We start from the raw sequence: 20,931 nt of genomic DNA on the forward strand, positions 1-20,931 counted from the left end.
AACCCTTTAAAAATCAAAACCCCACATCCCCTGCACATCCTTCCCCACAATTAAACAGTGAATAAATAACATGCTGGCATGTTCAGCTTGCTCTAACCGGCAGGATAAACACTCAGTTGTCTGAATCTGTTTCTGGACTCTGTAAACACCAGTTACACTCCCAGGGCACCATATCCACCTTGACCTTCTTCTCTGTTCTGCCCACTAAGCCCCTCCAGCCACCTCACTCCTCCTCCTCCACCACCACTCCAGCTATCTCCTTCATTCCAGCCCATGCCAAAGCTCAACTCTGCCCTGAGGCCAAATCCACCGCTATTCACTGTCCAAATCCCTCTGCCATGTGAGTGAAATAACAGCAAGGCCCTGATAATAGCACTGGAACATGCCCTTCTCTCTCTATTCCCTTTATGTTGCCATCAACAATCTGCCCTCTCTTACCTTCCCTCTCTATACATACATCATTTTCTGTCTGTATTTTTCCCTTCAAAAGGTCTAAATGTCCTATTTCATCTGATGTTTGATTATTATTAAGTGTGTCATTAGCTCAATACAGCTGTTTTCAGGTTGTCTCAGTTATTGATGCTTCACTACAGGATGGAAGACAGCCCAAACATTTCACTGCTACTCTGATGAGACATTCATTGACAATAATTTGTAATAATGTAATGTATAACAGCAACCAGTCTAATAAATCTAGTGCTAATAGCTGTTCCCTCGTACATTCCCCCCTGCATACTCCACGCATCTCTCTTCTTGTTTATCCCTCCTTGCACTCCCTGCTCCCTCCCTCGCTCACCATAAATCTCTCATTCACAAATAGAGGCCAAAAGAGGCTCAGCTGATGTGATGAGATTATTTTTTTCTGATTACAAATCAACCTCAGCTTAGATAGTTGGAAAAAACACAGCCGCTGCCCCTCCACCCTCCTGTTAGATCCTCTTTCCTCTCCTCCTCTATTTGCTCTGGCCCCTCCCCTCTCTCATGATATCTCCTCCTTCTGTGGAACTTGGCCCCTCCCCTCCACCCGCTCCCCACCCACTTCTCTCCCCCAAAGCCACATCTGAGGACGTGCTTCATTCACTTCAGCTGCACAGGTTGTAAAGGAAGGAGAGAAAGAGGGAGAGAGGGAGAACAGGATAGGTAGAGGAGAATACTAGCAACTGCTGGAGAGGGAAAGAGGACAGGAGGTGATAAAGAGAGATTGTGTTCAGTTAAGTGTTTAAGAGAAGGAGGGCATCAGGGTGTGAAGGAGTGAGACAGGAGAGAGGAGACAAGTCTTCAGGAGTGGGGCTACCCAGCAGTGGGAGGTTTCTCCAGGGAGGTTATAGTGATCTTCAGCAAGACCTCTCCTCCACTGGGAGTTAGACACCCAGGATCCAGAGCCATGGAGCCCTCTGTGTCAACCGAGGTCGAGGGGGAGGCCAAGGAGAGGAAGAAGATTCATTTTGCTGTGCCGAACACTGTGCCCACCAATCTGGACCCTCGGCAAGTGGAGATGGTGAGCAGGCGGTGGACAGATTGGTGTTTAACCCAGGGAAATTTTGTGTTTCTGAGGATTCTGTTTTAGCTTTAGCTCTGACTTGTTTTTGTGTTTGATTAAAATGTTAAAGGTTTAACAGCTGAATTTCTTCACCCATTGTCATTCAAAGGGAGGGGTAGCATTGCTTAGTGCGACTTTCGAAGGGCTGTACCATTACTGGCCGAAATTTCTCCACTTTAAGATATCTTCACTCTGCATCAACCTTTCTCGCTGCTCCGTGTCATTTCTGAAGTTGCTCATGCCGGTTTGCTGAGTTCGTCTGCCACACGTTTGAGAAATGATGATGACATTTCCCTCTCGCTGTTTCCTCATGAGATTAGTGCCTTGCTGTCTCATCTTGACCTGTTTAAAATGTGACATTGACACAAACGTCATTATCTTGCATATGAAGCCCTTTGGTAACAAAGCAGCAACATCAAGCCCTTGACATTTAGTTGATGGCGCAGCTGCCAGTGTTAATAATTACTTTATTTTGTCTTTGGCTGCTGTCTCTCTCTCTGCATGTTAGTGACCTCTATCATCTGAGCTTTTGTTAGAACAATGAATGCTTCTATCTTGCTTTGCCACCGAAATGTCTTATGACTGATTCAGCATGGCCTGTATCATTTTGTGAAATGTTTATTCTCATTTGTGACTCCAATGCTGGTGGCGCTTATTTCAGAGCAGGGGAAAGTGGGCCAAAGTAGGAACTGTTTGGTGCCGAGGTAGATCGAGGCCAACGGCTCATTCCTCCTGAGAGCTCGAGGAGAGATGGGGCAGGAAAGCAAGAGAGAGATGTGCTAGGCTATATGAAGTAAAGCAGAGAGAGAAAGACACACAACCTAATCTCTGGGTTCACCTGTCTGGGGTCAGCTCCCTCAGTAACTGTCCTTGTTTCACAGCTTGTATTGAATAAAGAGGCTTTTGATGAAGCGGCCTGCCACCATTCACCTGACTGATTATCATGCATTCACATTTTGTTTGCAAGAAAGTATGGTAATTGCACTTTTTCAAAGCAAATCTTTGTTTCATACTTTCTTGAATCAAGTGTGACTTTCTTGCCTTACACCACCAGCTTTTATGAAAATTATTTACAAAACAAGTTATGTCACATTCACGACACTAATACTGAATTATAGACGCAATGACTTGCTAAAGGGAAATGTTTTGCAACACTTCACAAGAAATCCACTAACATTTATACATGAACACTTGTTCTCCTCCTCCCCCTCTTATTTTCTCTATCTCTCACCCTGCCATCACGATCTGATCCTTATCCCTGCTTCCAAGAAACCACAGGATGTCAATGTACCATATGTGAGCTTCATATACTTAAAAAAATTATCTCACTCCCGTCTGTTTTGGGGAGGACCTTATTGCTCAATCACCTTATGGTCAGCCAATGATTGGCTATATATAGGCCGGCTGGTTCTCCTCCAGCAGGCCGGCCCCGGTCTTTACCTTCAAGTTGTGTGTCTACTTCTGTGTCAGCTCAGTGCTTTAATTCGAGACACCAGTTTATTCACCCTAGATGTATCAAGAGTATGAAAAATACCAAACCTGAGGATAGTGGATGATGATACTCTATTTTGAGTTTGTTTGTGTGTGTAGGTGGATGAATGCTGATTGTTAAAACAAAACAACAAATGCGCCAAAGGGGAGTGTGGGAAACTGTAGGGTGTGTTTATGTGTGCTTATAGCATCTACCCAGAGCTGACGGGAGTCTCCAGGGACGAGTGGGTGGGCAGGAGTACGGTTAACGACACTCATTTAATTCCCTTCCCCTCCCACAGCAATTACTGTCGCCCATAAGTCCGTCTTTGCTAACGAGTTGCAATGAATATACCATTCTTCCGAACTTGTTACACAAACGGTAACTCCTTACTGTTCTTTCCGATGGTATTTAAACCCTCAAAATCACTATTGAATGAACTGCCGGGGCCTTGTTACTATGGAGACAGGCTGCACAACTATGTCGCCCAAAGCTCCCCCTCAGTTTGCATCTAAAAGGTCAACTTTAATGGACAGCTCTGTCTGTCTGATAGGTTGTTTACGTCGATGCTGTTACATGTTTGTGTGTGTTAATGTGAGAGATGTTTCCATACCTCCCACTCGGTTAAATATTGCACATTGTGGGAGAAAGCAGCAGCTATTTGTACATGCCTCAAAGGCATACGATATTCTTATTGAGCATTTCTCGCATGTTTACTCAGAAGGAATATATTCTACCATAAACCTTAAAACACTCTATTGGTATTTGGCCATGCAGATTGTCCTGGTTATATTTAGTCAAGTTTTGAGACATATGTTGCTTGCATCTTCTGCAGTAGGCCATATTGTTGGGGAATGGATAATTAACAATGTCCAGGTTACTCAGGATAATCCACTGACTTCCCTGTGAGCACATTTCTACCAGCCTCTGAAAGCTGCCTTGTCCAAGACAATCTGAATGTCACTTGAATACAATTTAATTTCTCAATTAAATGTTCTCACTTCACTGACTCATCACTTCCACACGATTTAAGAAGGCACCCCCAATCAAAGATCTTCTAACAAGCACTTTAGCACTTTGTTCAGACATTTTCACAAATTGCCTTTCTTGTTTCCCAACCTCCATTCCTGGCATCTCTGAATATATCTGCAGTTATGTCCTCCTATACCTTACAGTATTTGAAAATGATCCCTTTATAGTAATCTATGGGATTGTCATTAATGCGTAGACAGCACATGGTTATATCTACCATCCTTGCCCTCCATTATACACATCTACCCTTTCTGGTCCTACTTGCTGAATAGGTGATGTAGGGTAATATGCTCCATGGACAGGGATTAGGGTCATGGTGCAGTCGCTGCATCCCTGATTCCCATCAAGTCTGCCTCCCAGTGGACTCAACAAGCAGATGTCTCTCTAGGTTTCTCCTCTCTTGACTCAACCTGATCTGGTCAGCTTGTGTTGATCCTTTGAATTGACAGGAAACAAAGAATATCAGAGGGACTATCAAAGGGCAGGAAAGGGCATCAGTCCAAAGCCTTTCAATGGCATCTCTATATTAAACCTAAAGGGGTTACGGAGGGCATGATTTATCCACCCACTCTCCGCACCGTATCCCTCATCCTCCCCACCACCCACCCTCTCCAACCCTCCCCAGTTCAGGCTCTGGGTTAAACGTCAAGCTGCGACCTTTGACGCAGCATGTGTTTGTGGGTAAACATTAGCAGTCTGAGGGACTGTCAATATACACTGCCCGGAAGAACATCTTGTTGAATGGCACAATGCATAGTAGGACTGGGCAAGAGGGTGCAGTGATCTTTCCCTTGCCTGAGGACCGGAATGTCACTGTAGAGGTGTGACTCAGTTCGCCCAATGACGTGATCTGTCAAATGTATTACATTTATTTCTGTTTCTTTCAAAGTTGCATGCCCAAAGCAGTTTGTTGATGTTTGTAGTGGCAAAAACGAAAGGAAAGAAATTATTGAAATTAGATGAACTGCATCACTTGAAACCACAGATTGTAATTACAGTTTGGACACAATGAATGGACCTCTGTCTTCTGCAGGCTGCAAATGTGTTTGTTCCTCCCTGTTTTTGTCAGTCCAGGCGTTTTGATTAGTTAATGACTCTACAGAAACATTTTCTTGTTGTGTATCTGTCTGCAGCAGTTTAGCACAAAGTTTCCTTTCATGTTCCTTTTCCACTCAGTTTTAGCATCGTAGCTCATGTGCACAGAGGCCTGTTTATTTCATGTAGTCATTTACATTCTATTCTCAATATCATGTTGCCCCAATGGTTATATTAACTGAACAATCTATCATCTTCTGTTGGCTCATTTGTGCATGGATGTGTGTAATGTGTAAACGGGTAATAAAGCATAAATATTGAGCATGGGTGGAGTGATCTGCCGCCTGCTGACACTGTACACAGTGAGTTGAAAATGCACCGTAATGCCCGCTGCACCACAGGCATGCACAGGCACTGTCCAGAACCTGATGGAGGCCTACGATGCTGCAACACGGCCCCCTTAGTCTTTATAGTCAACAAATCTTCTGTTGTCAGTTGGTGTCGTTATCCCACTTAGTCACTCACTTGTCACTTCAGGGTTCATCGTAAATCAAACCAAGTCAGGGTATGAAGGGATACAGCTCCTTAATGTGCATTCAATCATCTCTAACTGCACATCAACATACTTTTTTTTTTCTTCTCTATTCTCTTTATTTTTTTAACCCTGGCTTTAGCAACAACAGCAGCGATCATATCTGTGATGAGGATTAGAAAGGCAACAGTGGCACAGCGGGGAGAGAAATGGGGGTGGGGGATAAGAGCTGGACGGGATCAGGAGCTGACTTGTCACCAACTGTTATCAGACATTAGTTCATTGCAACTATGTCAGGATCTGGACCCTGAACTGCAACTTTGAGCTGCCATCCTCCCTCTTGATGTTACTTTCAATGTCAGAAGCCGGAGTCCTTCTCTCTCGCCAAAGAGCCAAAGAATGGTCAGACTGATTTAGGCATACTGAGGGGAGCATTGAGGCGTGACTCAAAACAAATGGGATTGGTCTCGATCACTCTTTCATCAACACAGAGAAGACATGGCATTATGTTATTGCTGCTGTGCCTGTTGTAATCTCTGATTTTCGTCACAGAGGTTGAGACATTTTTTTTTCATGTTTATCTGCCTGCAACTTAATGAGCTTACACAGGGGCATACCATGTGTTTATGGGGGAATGGCCTAAATCAGAAATGATGTCACGCACAAATAGTCCCGTCACACATGATGTGTCGTCCTGACACACATAACTAATATTTTGAATTCACGCAACAAATATTGATTACAATCTTAGTGATGTAGAAATGTTACACTTCGGTGAGTTACATGCTTTTTGCATCCAAGGATCTGTAAGCTGCATAGCAACCATTAACGGTAATCTTTTTTTCATTTATCACCTGTGGGTAAATGTGATGTTGCAGATGAGTAACTATAGCTACTCTGTCCTTAGTTTGTCCCTGCCCATTGAACCCTGGAACTGGTCTTTGTCAGCTATACAATGGGACAATGCTAAATTTGAGTGTATGAACAATGAAAGCAGAATTATCCTGCAGTGTTTGCAGGCTGTTAGAGGTGCCGTCGTTCCTGTGAAATCTTTGATTGACATCTCCCCTGGTGTAGCCTCGCCGTGTGTGCACTGCGACCTGGCAGGTGGCTTCCTGTCACTCATCAGACATTGGCACATTATCTCCATTGTGTTGTGATGGTAAACCTTTCTTCCAACAGTCACTGGAACAACAGACCAAACGGCTACCAGCAGCTAATTACGTAAATGCTGGAGGGTACAGCGAGACTGAGGAGAATGAGAGAAAGGGAGGTGGTTGTCTGAGTGTGATATTCTGCCAGTGGGTTCAGTGTAATTACATTTCCTATTTTCGGGTCATTGGAGAGCCCCTCCAGATGCTATTTCCAGTCCATCTGTTTATTCAGTTAGATGGGGGGTGGTGGGGCCAAAGGTCACCGCTAGTGTTACAAGAATTATTGAGAAGCAACGTGCAGCAGCAGATTCTCTGACTTACGGGAATTCAAAGATGCTGATCATTTAAATAGGAACGAGCACACCGTGCTTATCTGACAAACATCAGACCTCATTGGGCTGCAGTTGGGGTTGTAATTTGCATTTCCACGTCCTTGACCCTCTTTTGAACAGCTTGAAACTCGACAAGCGCGCGTTACTCTGTGACGCCTTTCGAACTTGGTGCAATTGTTTTCCACCATTTGTAATTGAGCTTACAAAACAAGCATGTCTATACAACATGTGTTTTATTTGTCAAATATTTATCTGTATTAAAATTTACAAACAGAAAAAAAACACTCAGCTCATACTGAGAAGGATAATTGTTCTCCTACTTGTATTATTGAGCTCATTGCAGGATTGCACTTAGAGCACCACATGGGGTTCTGCCTTTTCATTTGAAAAGGCTGGGGGGGGGGGGGGGCCATGACTGTGTTTAATTTAGTTGCTCTTCAGAGTTCAAACAAGCTAAAGTTCATGACAGCTGACACTTAAAATAAAACTGCAGCAGAGCTTCGCCCACCCAGAGATGGACAGAGATGGTCTCAAGAGGAAAAAGACAAAACTTTGTATTCAGTAGACAATACAGCTGTAAGGAGGAGACGTTTTCAGGTGGAAAAACTGTAGGTGACAAAATTGTAAGGAAGAATGATGCATGTGCTGCCCCATTGAGTTAATTTTCTATAATGAAACCAAACCAAAAATTCATCCATCTTCACTGGGAAGAACATCAGAGCTACACCACTCAAAACAGACTTCAACACAAGACCTAGATTCCTTTGCACAAACGTATTCCATGTGCCTCCCCCTGTACTGTATTCCATGCACATACACAAGTGCTTATTTCCAAGTGATGTAGTGCCATCCGCCTGTGGGCAGATGCCATAACTACAAATCAATCTTGTACAAATCTATATCTATCCATCCGGACCTGGGTTTCAGCTTGGAGGGAGAGACTCAGAAAAGCTTCAAATGGATCTGAGTGAAGCTCCCTGTCCTCTCAGCGAGAGTTGACACACACCGCTCAATAGGATGGCCCGATGTAATGCCATGCTGTTGGACACGAGAGATTTAAGCCGACGGGGAAGGAGATCTGAGGTGTTTTTCTCTCTGTGTTGTCTTTGCGTTGAGGCCGTCTGCACAGCTGACTCCCCTCGAGATGCTCGAGTGTTAGCGCTAGTGCGGGGCAGAGATTTAAAGCCTTTCTGTCTCCCCCCCCAGGGACCCCTCCGATCTAGTTTATGCTGTCCTACTGCTGCTGCTTTTTTTAGGCCCGGCCACGAGAGCACCAGCTTAGAGGATGGCCTCTGGGGAGGAGACCCATATCAGCAGATCTGCACCGAGGCTGCTACGGGAGACTATTCTGAGCCAACACACACATACCTGTGCGCACATACACTCATGTGAAAAGTCAACATTTGCTAATGACTCATGTACCCCGCACAGAGTGAGGTGAGGTGAGTCCCGTATTTGAGTCCCTCCTGGCTACTTGCGCCCATTTACACTTGGCAAAACTTATAAAAATACAACTCTCAGATAATGAGATTTGTATTAATATGGCATGTTTCAAAACATACCTCCTAATGGCGGTTTAAAGAAATCATCAATGAAAGTAGGAATATAAAAGCACGATGTTTAATAATGATTTTATAAGAGGGGATTAAATAAAAAATACATATAGTAGTTAACAAATGTAGTCCAGCTAAACAGTCTACCACTCCACAATGAATCTAGAGGTCTCTTTCTACCTCCTCCATCTGTCACACAATGCAGAGTTCACTCATCACCATTCAAATTCACTCATCTGCTTAAGATAAACTGATGCATTTCCTTTCTATGGTATGATCCATCAGCCAATGTTTTTATTGAGACCAAATCTCTGTGTGACGCCTAGCAACGTGCTGCTGCCTCTCGGGGATGCCTGCAGGCGTTCACCTGTGGAACCGCTGAAAGGCCACGGCAGCCACCAGCTCAGAGCCCCTCGGTGCAAGTCCACAGCAGCACAACTGATGTTGGTACAAAAACAATGGCTGGCAGCAGAGGAGGGGGTTTGGGGGATTGGGGGCAGGGGGTTTAGAGAAGTGGAGGAGGGAGGGGGTGAGAGATAATGCGTAGCGGGAGTAATCTCACACGCTGTGCCCCAGTGTTGGCGTAAATGAGGAAGTCGCATACATATTATGTAACTCAGAGAGAGTGGGCTTGGTTTTAAGGCTGGAAAATTACTAGTCACTATCTGTGTTGATGTCATCTGGCATTGCCAAAGTCATACGGTAGCACGTCGCCGCCACCACCACCACTGTCACCAGCACGCTGTGTGTGCATAAAAGAAAGGGACATCTCTATTTGCTTGCTAGAAATGCATCTATGTATATTGACTTTAGGGTTTTATTGTTGTTTCATCTACAACCTGTTTTACAATGTACCATGGAGGTGAACTGTATTCCTTTTCCTGGTTTAGGAGGTCATGACTTGGCATTTCACAAGACCAGGATGATTGCATGATGACATTAGGAAGCCGCATCCTCTTACACACACACACGCACACACACACACTCACACTGGAGGGGAGCACACACATTAAGGTAAATAGATCATCTGATTGACAGATTATGCTTCTCAGTGACCTCAATTATCCCACACAATCATTTTAACTTCCATTTATCTCACTTATGTCGCTATTTCTTTTTTTTATCTCTATTTTAATAAATAAATTGGAATCTAGTTTTGACTCTTTTCCTGCTTTCATTCTGCATTCTCTTTCAATGACACCTTAATAGATTTAATTGTCAGGGTTCATGAAATGGACTTCAGACAGAATGAGAAATGGGAATTTTTGCTTTTGCTTCATAGTTTTCACGACAGACAGCAAGCAGTGGTTTACAGATACGTTGTCTAAAACATTATCTACCCAGCTCTGGAAATTTGTACTTAATGTGTAGCTGAGAAATGTTTTTCTTTAGATATCTATTAAAAGGAGCAAGCCCTGTGGATTTATCCAGGGCTGTATTTTCCATGAAATAGAGCAACATCATCACTTTAACCAAAAATAATGTAACATAACACACAACATACCTCCAAAAACAGAAGTAGAACTGAAGGGGTCTGGCAGCTATTTTGTAGGGACTAAACTAGACATTTGTGGTAAAGTCAAATGTAAAATGGGGAAGTGACGCTTTTTAAGCTATATGTAGATTTGTATGAACAAATCAATTGGGGGTGCAGCTAATAATAAGGCTTATAGAGGCCCAGTCCATGGGTTTCCCAGTTTAATGTCTGTAATGCTACAGGACTTGGGCATAGGCTTGGTCATGGCAACATCTGGTGTCTGCTTTCTCTTGTGGGTCTCTGTGTGAGACACCTCAGGCTGCCCTGCAAGGCTAGTAGCAGGTGTCAGGCAGGCCGAGGCAGCAGCGTTCACATCAGCATGGAGCCCCAGGCCGCCACACCTTGCCAGGGGGAGAGGTGAGGAGCCCTGTGGATGCTCCCTGCCACTACAGAAAGAAAGGGAGAGATCAGTTGTGGTATGAAAAGGACAGACAAGTAAGCAAACAAAGTGATAATAACATGATTTCAGTTACGATGTATACTGGTGATGGAAGGAGAGGGGGAGAGAAGTCTTGGTAATTTCACTGTCAAGGAATGAAGGATGCATATGGAAGTAAACAGGATAGAGGAAGCAGATGATCAAGTGAGAGGTGAATGGGAGAAAGACAGATAGTGTGAGAGATCCAGGGGAGACAGGACAGCTGGAAGTTGCGTGACGAGATTAAAATGTGTGTCTGGTGCCATAAATAAGGACGAAATCCACGCACGATTATTCTGTGTTGTCGTGTTTGAAAGCCACGCGACCCAGCAAGCCTCTGCTTTGGCAACATGTGCCTCACTGCAATGACGCACACCTCGCTTAACAACACGGAGGGAAACCGAACACAAACACGTCTCTCTGTATGGAGCAGTTTAACGCAAAATAGAGCCAGGCTACTTTACTCTGTGCCGTAAACAGCAGCCAGGGGTTCATGCCATGGCCAAGGTTGGCTTCCTCCACAGAGGACACTTCTCAATACCGTGTTTGTCTGACTTGCCAAGTCCACTTAGCTGCACTGCTTTCACTCTCAGCACACTCCATTTTATCCTAAAATGTTCCAAAAGGTATTTTTTATAGATGTCAGCTATTAATCCTTTAGAATTGTGTTAATTTGGGTGAAACTTTCAGCATGTAAATCTTTCTTTGTGAAGCAAAGGCCTCACACATTCTGCTCAGGAGTGTTCAGTATCGTTATTAAAGTGATAAGCCACTCCAAAATTATCTTTTGAGTATCAAACAGTCACTTCCTGTTTGCTTGACAGATTGCGTGTAAAGCTTTTTCCGGTCGCTTCTTTGTGGTGAACAGAAGCTGTTTTCACTGCGGATAAATATAGCACCACATCCAGAGAAATGTCTCACAACACAGCTGCAAACCTGTGTTATAACCTATACCTATATGTCTGATTAATTGGTGCATCATTTAGTCTATAAAATGTCAGAAAATACTCTTAACATTAATTCAGACTTCCCAAAACAAGTTCCAAGGAGTCAAAACCAAAATGTATTTTACATTTACAATGACATATATCAAACTAATGACATTAATGATCAAAATAGTTGATGACTAACTTTCAGGATGCTGATATATATTTTTTCCAAAATACAGCTGAATACACAACTTGAATCCCAGTCCTCATGCGCAACCCTGTTAAGCGTGTTAGTGCTATACACTTTTTTAATTCCTTTCCTGAGTGTTTAATACTCAAAAGAGTTTTGGTGGAGTATGACTGAAACTGATTTAAGTATCAAAAGAGAAATGCCAAACTGTAAGAGTGCAGTCTAATGGGCAGGGCACGATATTGGTGAGCTGGAGGGGCACAGGAGGGTGTCTGTTCCTATAAGGACAGAGAGGTGCTGTGCACTGTGACTTCTTCTAGAGGTGAAGTGTGGACCTGCAGTCCGTCTGTCAGCGATCTGGCTTCAGCCTCCAGGGAACTGTATGTGTTTGAGAGGGAGACTGGACAGCGGAGGGGAAGGGAGTGTCTGGGCTGGTTGCTGGGGCTCATTGAGTCTAAATTCCTCTTTTGCATGGTCCCTGTGTTTAGGGGGTGTATATGATGGTAAACCGAGCTCACTCACACACACTTGTGTGTTGTGTGAAGAGGTCATTCACTTCAAGTAAACCCCTGTATCAAAAGCTTTAACACTTCTGAAATGCTGGTGAATTTGAAACACGCATGAATTGAGCTTCTGTTCTACACAACATGCCTTTTAACTATATCTGTCTCTGACATCAAAGTTACATAATGAGTCTTCCTCTGCTCTACTGACCGAGGCATGTGCTCTGACCTGATCAGTACTGAAGTCAGCGAGACTCCAGGATACGCTTCACCAGCGTGAACTCTCAACGATTTCCACTTGATTGATAAGGCTTTGTGTTGGGCATTATTAATAATACAGTGTGTGTGTGTGTGTTTGTTTATAGATCCGACGCAGGAGGCCAACCCCTGCCACACTGTTTAGAGTAGCTGACCAATCATCTCCTGACGATGATCAGTCCACCCATCAGGTAAAGGTGAAGTCGGAACACTTTTCTATGATAAGTGTCTGTGCATTCTCATCTGTCCTCCTCCACTCTATCCCGAGAAATAAAAAGTCACCCACCCTCATCATTTCATTGTCAATCATCACAAACTCATGCTGTGTGGTCAACCATGTTCAAACCCAAGAAATCTTAATTCAAACATTTAAACATTTTAAATTCCCTGAGCTTGAAATGTTTATTCTTCACCTTTAGAAATAGCTGGAAAACAATTGTTATCTACTGAGGAAGGCCAAGATGTGGCTGAAAGACACTGAAAATCGCATTGCATGGTTGACGAACACATGTGGTGACTATGCCATAGAGATGAAGCGAGTGTGTAAAATATAGAAGGTTTTGATTTGATGTAAAGGTGCAGCCATTTTGGGTTTGAACATGTCTCATCATGTCTCATCATCTTTTATGGAACTATGTATGAAATGTGCTGTATAATTGATTAAATTGCCATATCTTCCCATATCTTCTGTTAAGTTTTGGAACAAAGACATAAATGTGAATTTGTTACTTCACTTGGATGCTTGACCGTCACATGTGCAGAGTGATGTGTGCGCAGAGTTTGACACCAGGAGGCTGTTTTAATTATTGTTTTTGATACAAGAATCATTTAATGTTTCTCTCTCTCTTTGTTCACAGTGGGTCGTAGGAGAGAACGGAGTGCTCAAACCAAAACGTGTCAATCCAAACGTGTATCAGCCTCCATCACTCAAAGGTATAGTGAGCCGTATCGGTACAACAGGTGCTGGTTGTGTGTTGTGCTTCATCCTTGTGTCTAAGTCCTTTGTGTTTTACCGTGCTTCGCTGCAGTCAATCTCCTCCTCGCTTTCCATGCTTCATGATAGCGGACAAAGGGAAAAAACTGCATGTGACAGATGGGTTGATATGCACTAAAAGCCTCTATTTTATTCCCTGTGCATGTGTGATATGCATAGGCATGTTTCCGGGGGTTTCTGCTCTTACTGTACACTCCACAACAGGATCTGTATATTTGTGTCTGACAGAGAACGGGAGAAAGAGGGAGATTAGAGTGTGACAGCTGTGAGACACTGAGTGTGAGTCTAGGAAAGTCTGGATCATCCTGGATTACAGTCAGTTGTGTATACAGCTGTGACACACACACACACACACACACACACACACACACACACACACACACACACACACACACACACACACACACATGAACACGCACGTATAGGCAGGATAGAAATACATGAACACAAACGTGTACTTTCTTTTGTGACTTTATGCCTGTGGCTTCCTGCTTGCTGCATGTGGCCGCTATAGGAGCAAACATCTGCATTACAGAAGCTTGTCAGCAGAGATTCCTTTAATGGGGATTTATGGGTATGTGATGCATGTGGAGTGATGATATAATGAGCCGGGAGGCCTCGTTCCTGCATCAGAAACCTGTCCTTCATTAGCTCCTACGCAGAGAGAAGAAGAGAGAGAGAGAGCTACCTCAGAATACTTTCTAATTTCATCACCTATGCTAGAATAAGTGACCTGCCTCAGTGCCGCACTGTGTATCTGAGTGTGCGAGAGAGAGAGGGAGGGAGAGAAGTCAAGGTGACCCAGTGGAAGTGAGAGGGGGAGTTGAGGTAATATCACAAAAGAGAGGAGAGTGTAAAGCGAAAGAGAGAGAGAAGAGTGTGAGTCAGCACTGCCGAGCGAGAGCGCTGAGGAGGGCAGGCAGTCGAGGAAAGACGAGGATGCACACAAACAGATGGGAGAACAGGGTGAGAGGAGGGATAGAAAACAAGGCTCAAAAAAACATCAGTGTGGGATACTGTTTTGCAGTTGCCTGCTTGTCTGTCTGTCAGTGCATGTGTTTAATTGGCTTCCTGCCTGCCTGGCATGTATTCAAAAACCGCTGTGAGGCTTGATAAAAACTGACGGTGTGGAAGCGTGGTAAAACCAAAACAATAGATCCCTCTATCCCTGTGTCCATGTGTTTGTGTGGCTGTCTCCCTGTGTGTGTGTGTGTGTGTGTGTGTGTGCTGTTTTTACCCGTGTGTAGCTGTGCAGAAGATGGCCGAAGCACATATGCAGAACCTAGGTATCTACCCCCCTTTGGAAGACCCTTGTGAAGGGGAGGAGGATGGGAACAACTGGCAGGGAGAGGAGGGAGAGGACACATCTCCCACCAAAGCTGCTGGTGAGAGAGAGGCTCTCTGTCCACTGACTGCAGCAGCAACACTGCACACAGAAGCAGCAAGGACAACACTGTTGTTGTGGTTTTAAAGAGGAAAAAAATCACGCTGTAACACTGTTTATTAAAATGAAAGTGATAATCTTTATGCTGTTATATGCTGTCATATGCAGTGTAAGAGGATCTAAAAATGTATTTTTCCATCAGTTTGCCCATCTATATTTAACACTTCACATAGTTCAAGATTTCAGGATTCATTTTTATTAAAGGAGGAATGCGCACATCCAGCTATTTTAGCTGGATTTTCTTTTCTCAGGACGTATTTTCCTCCCTTCGAAGATAATCTTCCTCAAACAGTGAGAAAAACACGTTTGATAGATAACGTGTCACCACAAACCTTAGTCAAAGTCTTTTGGGATTTTTTCACTGTGCCCAAGTTGAGTGTTTTCAGTGAGGTAGATGCACTACATTACTCTCTGCCGCTCACGTGAGAATATCTCCAGCAGACTTGTTTTCTAATTCTTTTGGTGTCTTTGTGACAGTATGTGAGAGAGCAACATATTCCAAAGTCGGACCATCAAGTTTGTATTTTACAAAAATGGAAAAACAACTGAACGTGCAAGGTGACTGAAGAAATAAAAGTAAAGAGGTAAAAGGCATAACATGCTGTGAAATAGTGTGCTCATAACACATGTAATATAAAACCCGATTTGTTCGTAGTAGAGCAGAGATGCTCTTCTCAAAGTCTTCTGCAGTGTTCAGGGTTTAAGGTATAAGCTCCTCTGTGGGCCGAGCAGCAGCACGGATGAAGCTCTGTGCGTTGAGAGACAGCCCCGGTGTCATACAGCTCTCTGTCTCATGCCCCAAATCTGTCAGAGGCCGCACTGCAGCTGACTAAAGGCCCGGACGCAACACCGACCAGTCAGAGGCCAGACAGGACTAACAAGCCCGCAGAGCAGGCTGTGCTCCCTCATTCTGTTCTGTATTCTACCGCCTCCGCTCTTCTTTTATTACTTTATATTTAGAGTGTAAAACCGTTTGACTGGGACTAAGTTATGTGCTGAAGCAGAATATCGGTGGGAGCTTCATCTCCATCAAAAGAAAAAAATAGTACACAAATCTCAATTTGGAGGGAACTTATTTTTTTGCATAAACACACCCTTATTATTTTGTTTTATGCTGCATAATTATTGTTTTTTTTAATCTCCATTATATCACATGAGAACAGTGGTATTTCATAGCAGAATTATTGCTCTGTCAGCCCAGAAGCGCTCTCAATAAATCCCTTTGTGGAAGCCTGCTGAAACACAACGTACCCAAACGGGATGTTGAAAGATCCTGATTGGGTCCTTTGATTACAGTTCAACTGTAATCCATCAGCCTGTGTTTTAACAGGCAGAAGACAAACTAAGGAAAACAAGTGATTTAATGTACGTCAGATTGAAATCTTATGAGAAGTATAAACTTTAAGAATCAGCTTGCACAGTCTCCTTCTCAGTCTCATCCAGTGGGTTTGCAGAATTACATTTACATCACATTACATTTCTATGAATTACAGCTCATTCTTGAATTGATTATGCATCCGTCTATATGCTTCTCAGTAACACAAGATAAGCAGTTAGAAACAAACGTCTTCCATATATTATAGAACCTTCATCTTTCTATCGATTAGGTCTCCAACTAATTAACAATTATTTTCATTATTCAATGAATCCATGAGTCTATAAAATAGTATCAGTGTCCGACCCACAATCCAGAACTCAAAGATATTCTGTTTATTATCAGAGAAGACTTAAAAAGCAGGGAAATATCAGCATTTATGCTTTAAAAAAATGACTTAAACAACTAATACATTATCTAAATAGTTGCCTTTTTTTTGTCAAGCAACTAATCAGTGAATAAACTAATTGTTCCAGCCTCACTGTCAATACTAGTGTCTTCCTGTCCTCCGCTCGTCTCTGTTAACTCAATAGAGAAACACTCCATATGATACATTGATATTAATGGCAAAACTTTGTGTCATGATTTTACTGCTTCCTTTGACATCAGCCTTCGTCTCCTCAGACCACCAAGAGACGGCGACCACTGAGCAGTCAGTCAAGTTTTCCAGCGTGAGAGAGACGGCCAAGCAGATCCAAGCAGCACCAGAGGAGGAGGAGGAGGAAGAAGAGGAGGAAGAGGAGGAGGAGGAGGAGGAGGAAGAAGAAGTGCGGGCCAGAATCAAAGAAACAACAGTGGAGAACAGTCGGGGCAGTAACTGAGAGAGAGAGAGAGACAGAGAGAGAGACAGAGAGAGGCTGGGTTTGGTAAACTGGGGAGAGTGAAGGTGTTTTGTCAAGTGTTTAAAATCTGAAGAACTCAGAAGAGGCGAGCCAATGGGTTTGTGCTGCTTTGTGGATGTGTGAAGGCGAGTGAGGATGAGAAAGATACTTCCATTGAGAGTGAGCAAAGATCTCCGTACTACTTCGCCTCCATTGAAGGTAACGGAGGATTAGAGAGAGAACAGAGAGGCTGTTTGTGTATCAGGAGTCAGCCCGTATGAGCAGGCGAGGAATGATCTACAGACGCCACTTTGGCCCTGATGTCCCTTTTGTTTGTACTGAGAGTGGAGGGGCCAACGAGGTCAACATGACCAAATACCCTGTAAGACCAGTCCTCCCTCTACCTTAATGCTTCTGCACAGAGCTAAATGTTCCCTTTAAAGAGGGTGATAGTTCCACAATAATCATACTCACACACATATAAACTCTCTTGGACACATTATACAACCTTTTTCTAAAGTACTTGAAAGTCTTTCAATGTGTGCGATACATTCTACACTTTATTTTGAAACGTCTCCGTTCTGATTTGTAGCATATTCAATGTTGAGATGAAATGTACATGCACTGCCATCTCGTGGCAGAAGTTTGATCAAAAATGTAAAGTGATACTCCAACCAATCAAGAATTTAAAATTGCAATCCTTAATATTTTCATGGAGTGAAATCCAGTGTAATGCTTGTTATGGTCAACATTGTTTCAATGTATTCAGATTCTGTAATCGTCTCTCTATACAGCAGTTCTCATTGTTAGTGGCGGAGTCCGCCTCTCTCTCTCTCTCTCGAGGGATTCAAATGACCTAAAAACAAAGGATGCACAGGAAACATTGCGGCGTGTAATCCTAGATTACCGTTTTCTAATTTTGTGTCATTTCTATCAGCCTTACTGTTTACTGTCCACTCTCCTAACACTGTATCAGAGTTGTGTTCAGTTAACACTGAAGTCTTATGGATTATAACTTTAACCTCTTGATTGCTTGAGGGAGAACTGCAGCCGTAGTCGACTTTAATTAATTAATACCTTTTTTCAAAGCATCCAAAAGTCTAAAAACACCCATAGAAACTTGTCAGACCATTTCTGTATCATAATCTGCTTCTACTCTGCCTGTGAGTGACATTTTCCAAAAGAGAATCTATGACAAAAAGATAGACACCAGTAATGTTTGGAGTATCACTTTAAATAAGACTCAGTAATAAGAACCAAAAAGTTTTTGTCTATCATTTTGTTGAATCCATGAGTAAGTGAGTGTATGTATGTGGTTATTTCATACCACATTATGCTTATAAAGAAATCTTTAAAGGGCAAAGCTACCTCTAATTAGTTTAAAACACCCAAACGTTGCCTCCACGCATCACACATTTAAACTGGATTCATTGTGAACTGACACCATGTTAAGGAATCAAAAAATGTGATTTAAAAGCCAATACTGTTGATTTATTTTGGATTTGTTAGTGCTCATGCATTCCCTTTTTGTATGTTGACGATTTTCTATTGTCATCTTTTTAACTGTGCATCATGGATATGTTGTAAGAGCTATTTTTCTAATCTAATGTCCAGTGTTTGAGTAGCTGAGCGCTGTCAATGTTTCTACTGTCTACTGTCTACGGTTACTGACTGACATTTGAGCAAAATGGTCACTGCACAAACTTGCTGTTTTTATCATCTGGGCTGCAGTTTGTGCATAAAAACTGTGTTAAACTTTGACCCCTGACCTGCCCAAATAGTGGGATGACTGGACGCGACTCTGCTGCCGATGGCGTCCTCCCTCCTCCGCTCTCTGTTCACCTCCGCTTTCCACCCGGGTCAGAAGAAAACAACCACGGAAAGACATGTATGAACTCTAATGCTTAGTCTGTCTTTATTTTTATTTCATTTTTATCTATTCTCTTGTTTCTCAATGTAATGTAGTTGTTTTAAAGTGAGCAACAATATGATATCAAAATAAACAGTTTTTCCTTTTCTCCTTTAAACTGATCCGAACGTAAGGAAATATGACTTTTCATTCTTTTGCTTTCTGCACACGTCCCTTTTCAGCCATCGTCCTTCATAAAACACAAACACTGAAACTGTTCTGGTGCTGTTTATTAAGACATATTCTAGCTCCATTAGTACTGTAACATTTTCTTAAAAATAACAAGTATAGGAAAGATATGTTGCGTGACTTTATTAATTGATGACTTTGTTTTTATCTTAACTTCATTCTCAGGCCAAATCAGTGGAACAAATATACCTTTCCAGTTAATAACTCCTCTACAGGAACTTGTATTTATTAGTTAGGTCTATTAGGTCTAAAAAATGTTATTTACAATGAAAATATTCTTCTTCTTTCTATATATTTATACACATATAGCCACTACTAAATGAAATCGATCCCTATACAACTTTGAGCTAGTTCAAAATCTTTAATAATATATATATAAAATAACTCAAAGTAGGCCAATGATTCATTTTGAAGTTCACAGAAGATATGTAATACAACATTATATTTATAATATTATACATCCAGCTAAGTACTTGTTTTTTAATGCCATATTCAATTTTTTAACAAAACCGGAAGTACAGGACAGGGTATTCTCTTGCATTTCTTGACAGTGTGAGCATTGTTCCTGTGATGTTTGGCGTGTTGCTTTGAGGTGTTGATACATCCAACTTGGTACGGGAGTCCCCCTTTAAAGGACGATTGTCTTTCGAGTTGTTTTTTTGGAGTGTAACATTTCTATTTTCCTAAAACAGTGCATACCGGTGTGTACACTTGTGTGTATTTTGAAAGCTTTATTTTGAATGTCCTCACCGGAAGCTGTAGTACGTGTCTTTTGTTTTTTGTGTCTTTCTTTACTCTCAGGCATGTTAACGGTCGGCATAGAGCGTTTGTAACTGGCGGCATTCTCCGGTTCTGCCGAGTGAAGCCAATGCGGAAGTGTCTTAACACTTGCATTCTCTCTACTGACCAGCAGGGGGCGAACAAGTCCGATTGTATGGAAGTCTATAAGAAAAGGACTCTACTTCTCACTTGATTTATTACCTCACTAAACATTGTAAACATGAGTTTATGGTCTCAATCAATAGTTTAAAGTCTTCTCCAACACAGCATGATGTTCATTCAATAAATGATGGTCAATTTAGAGTAAAATAGAGGATAAAGCGAAGTATACTTTAGGGCGGGCTTACTGTGATTGACAGGTCGCTGCCACGTCACTCCTCCGCATTTAAAAAATGGTAACTTCTGTTCACCAGTTGCAAAAAAACTCTTTTACATTGTAAGAGTTTCCGGTAGCCTTACTATCTTAAGCTAATGATCCGTAAACTATAAGAAGCTATCTGCTTTGATGCTAGGTGTAGTGTGGAGCCGACGGTTGATTTATTTATTTAGAACTGTTCACTGCCCTCCAGTGGTCACAGTGAGGAACTGCAATAATACAGTACGTCAAATACACTTTAATACAGGCGTACTTAAATTTCCAGTATACTTTCAGAGTAAGCGACCAAACTAAAGCGATTAGAAAGACACAAAAAAATTATCATAACTTGATGGATTAAATTGTTTTCTACTGGTTACTGTTTAAGAGTAGAACTGTCCTCTCTTCTTTATAAATATTAGTAGCTCCAGCCTTCAACCCACGATCGAAGCAAGTGTTTTCTGCCCTCTAGCGGTCACACTGAGTAACTACAGCCTATTTGTGTCACGCTGAATACAATAACATGGTATTACTTCCGGTTACACATTAAAAAATAAAACTTGCAAATAGCATGTAGTTA

General features: G+C 42.4%; 1 protein-coding gene across 2 annotated transcripts; it reads left to right on the forward strand.

The window, feature by feature from the left end:
- Positions 1-1,083: 1,083 nt before the first annotated feature.
- On the forward strand, positions 1,084-19,149 carry ppp1r1b (protein phosphatase 1, regulatory (inhibitor) subunit 1B). Of its 2 annotated transcripts, none has more exons than XM_079177605.1 (5): positions 1,084-1,498; positions 12,592-12,681; positions 13,342-13,417; positions 14,726-14,863; positions 16,922-19,149. In XM_079177605.1, exons 1-5 carry the CDS (start codon positions 1,385-1,387, stop codon positions 17,116-17,118), a joined length of 615 nt encoding a protein of 204 aa, XP_079033731.1. In that variant the 5' UTR covers positions 1,084-1,384; the 3' UTR covers positions 17,119-19,149. The 2 variants fall into 2 exon arrangements, with proteins under 2 accessions (XP_079033731.1, XP_079033732.1); XM_079177606.1 differs by having other exon boundaries at positions 12,592-12,675.
- The last annotated feature ends 1,782 nt before the right edge of the window (positions 19,150-20,931 follow it).

Source organism: Pholis gunnellus, assembly GCF_910591455.1.
Source record: "Pholis gunnellus genome assembly, chromosome: 17".
Lineage (NCBI taxonomy): Eukaryota > Metazoa > Chordata > Actinopteri > Perciformes > Pholidae > Pholis > Pholis gunnellus.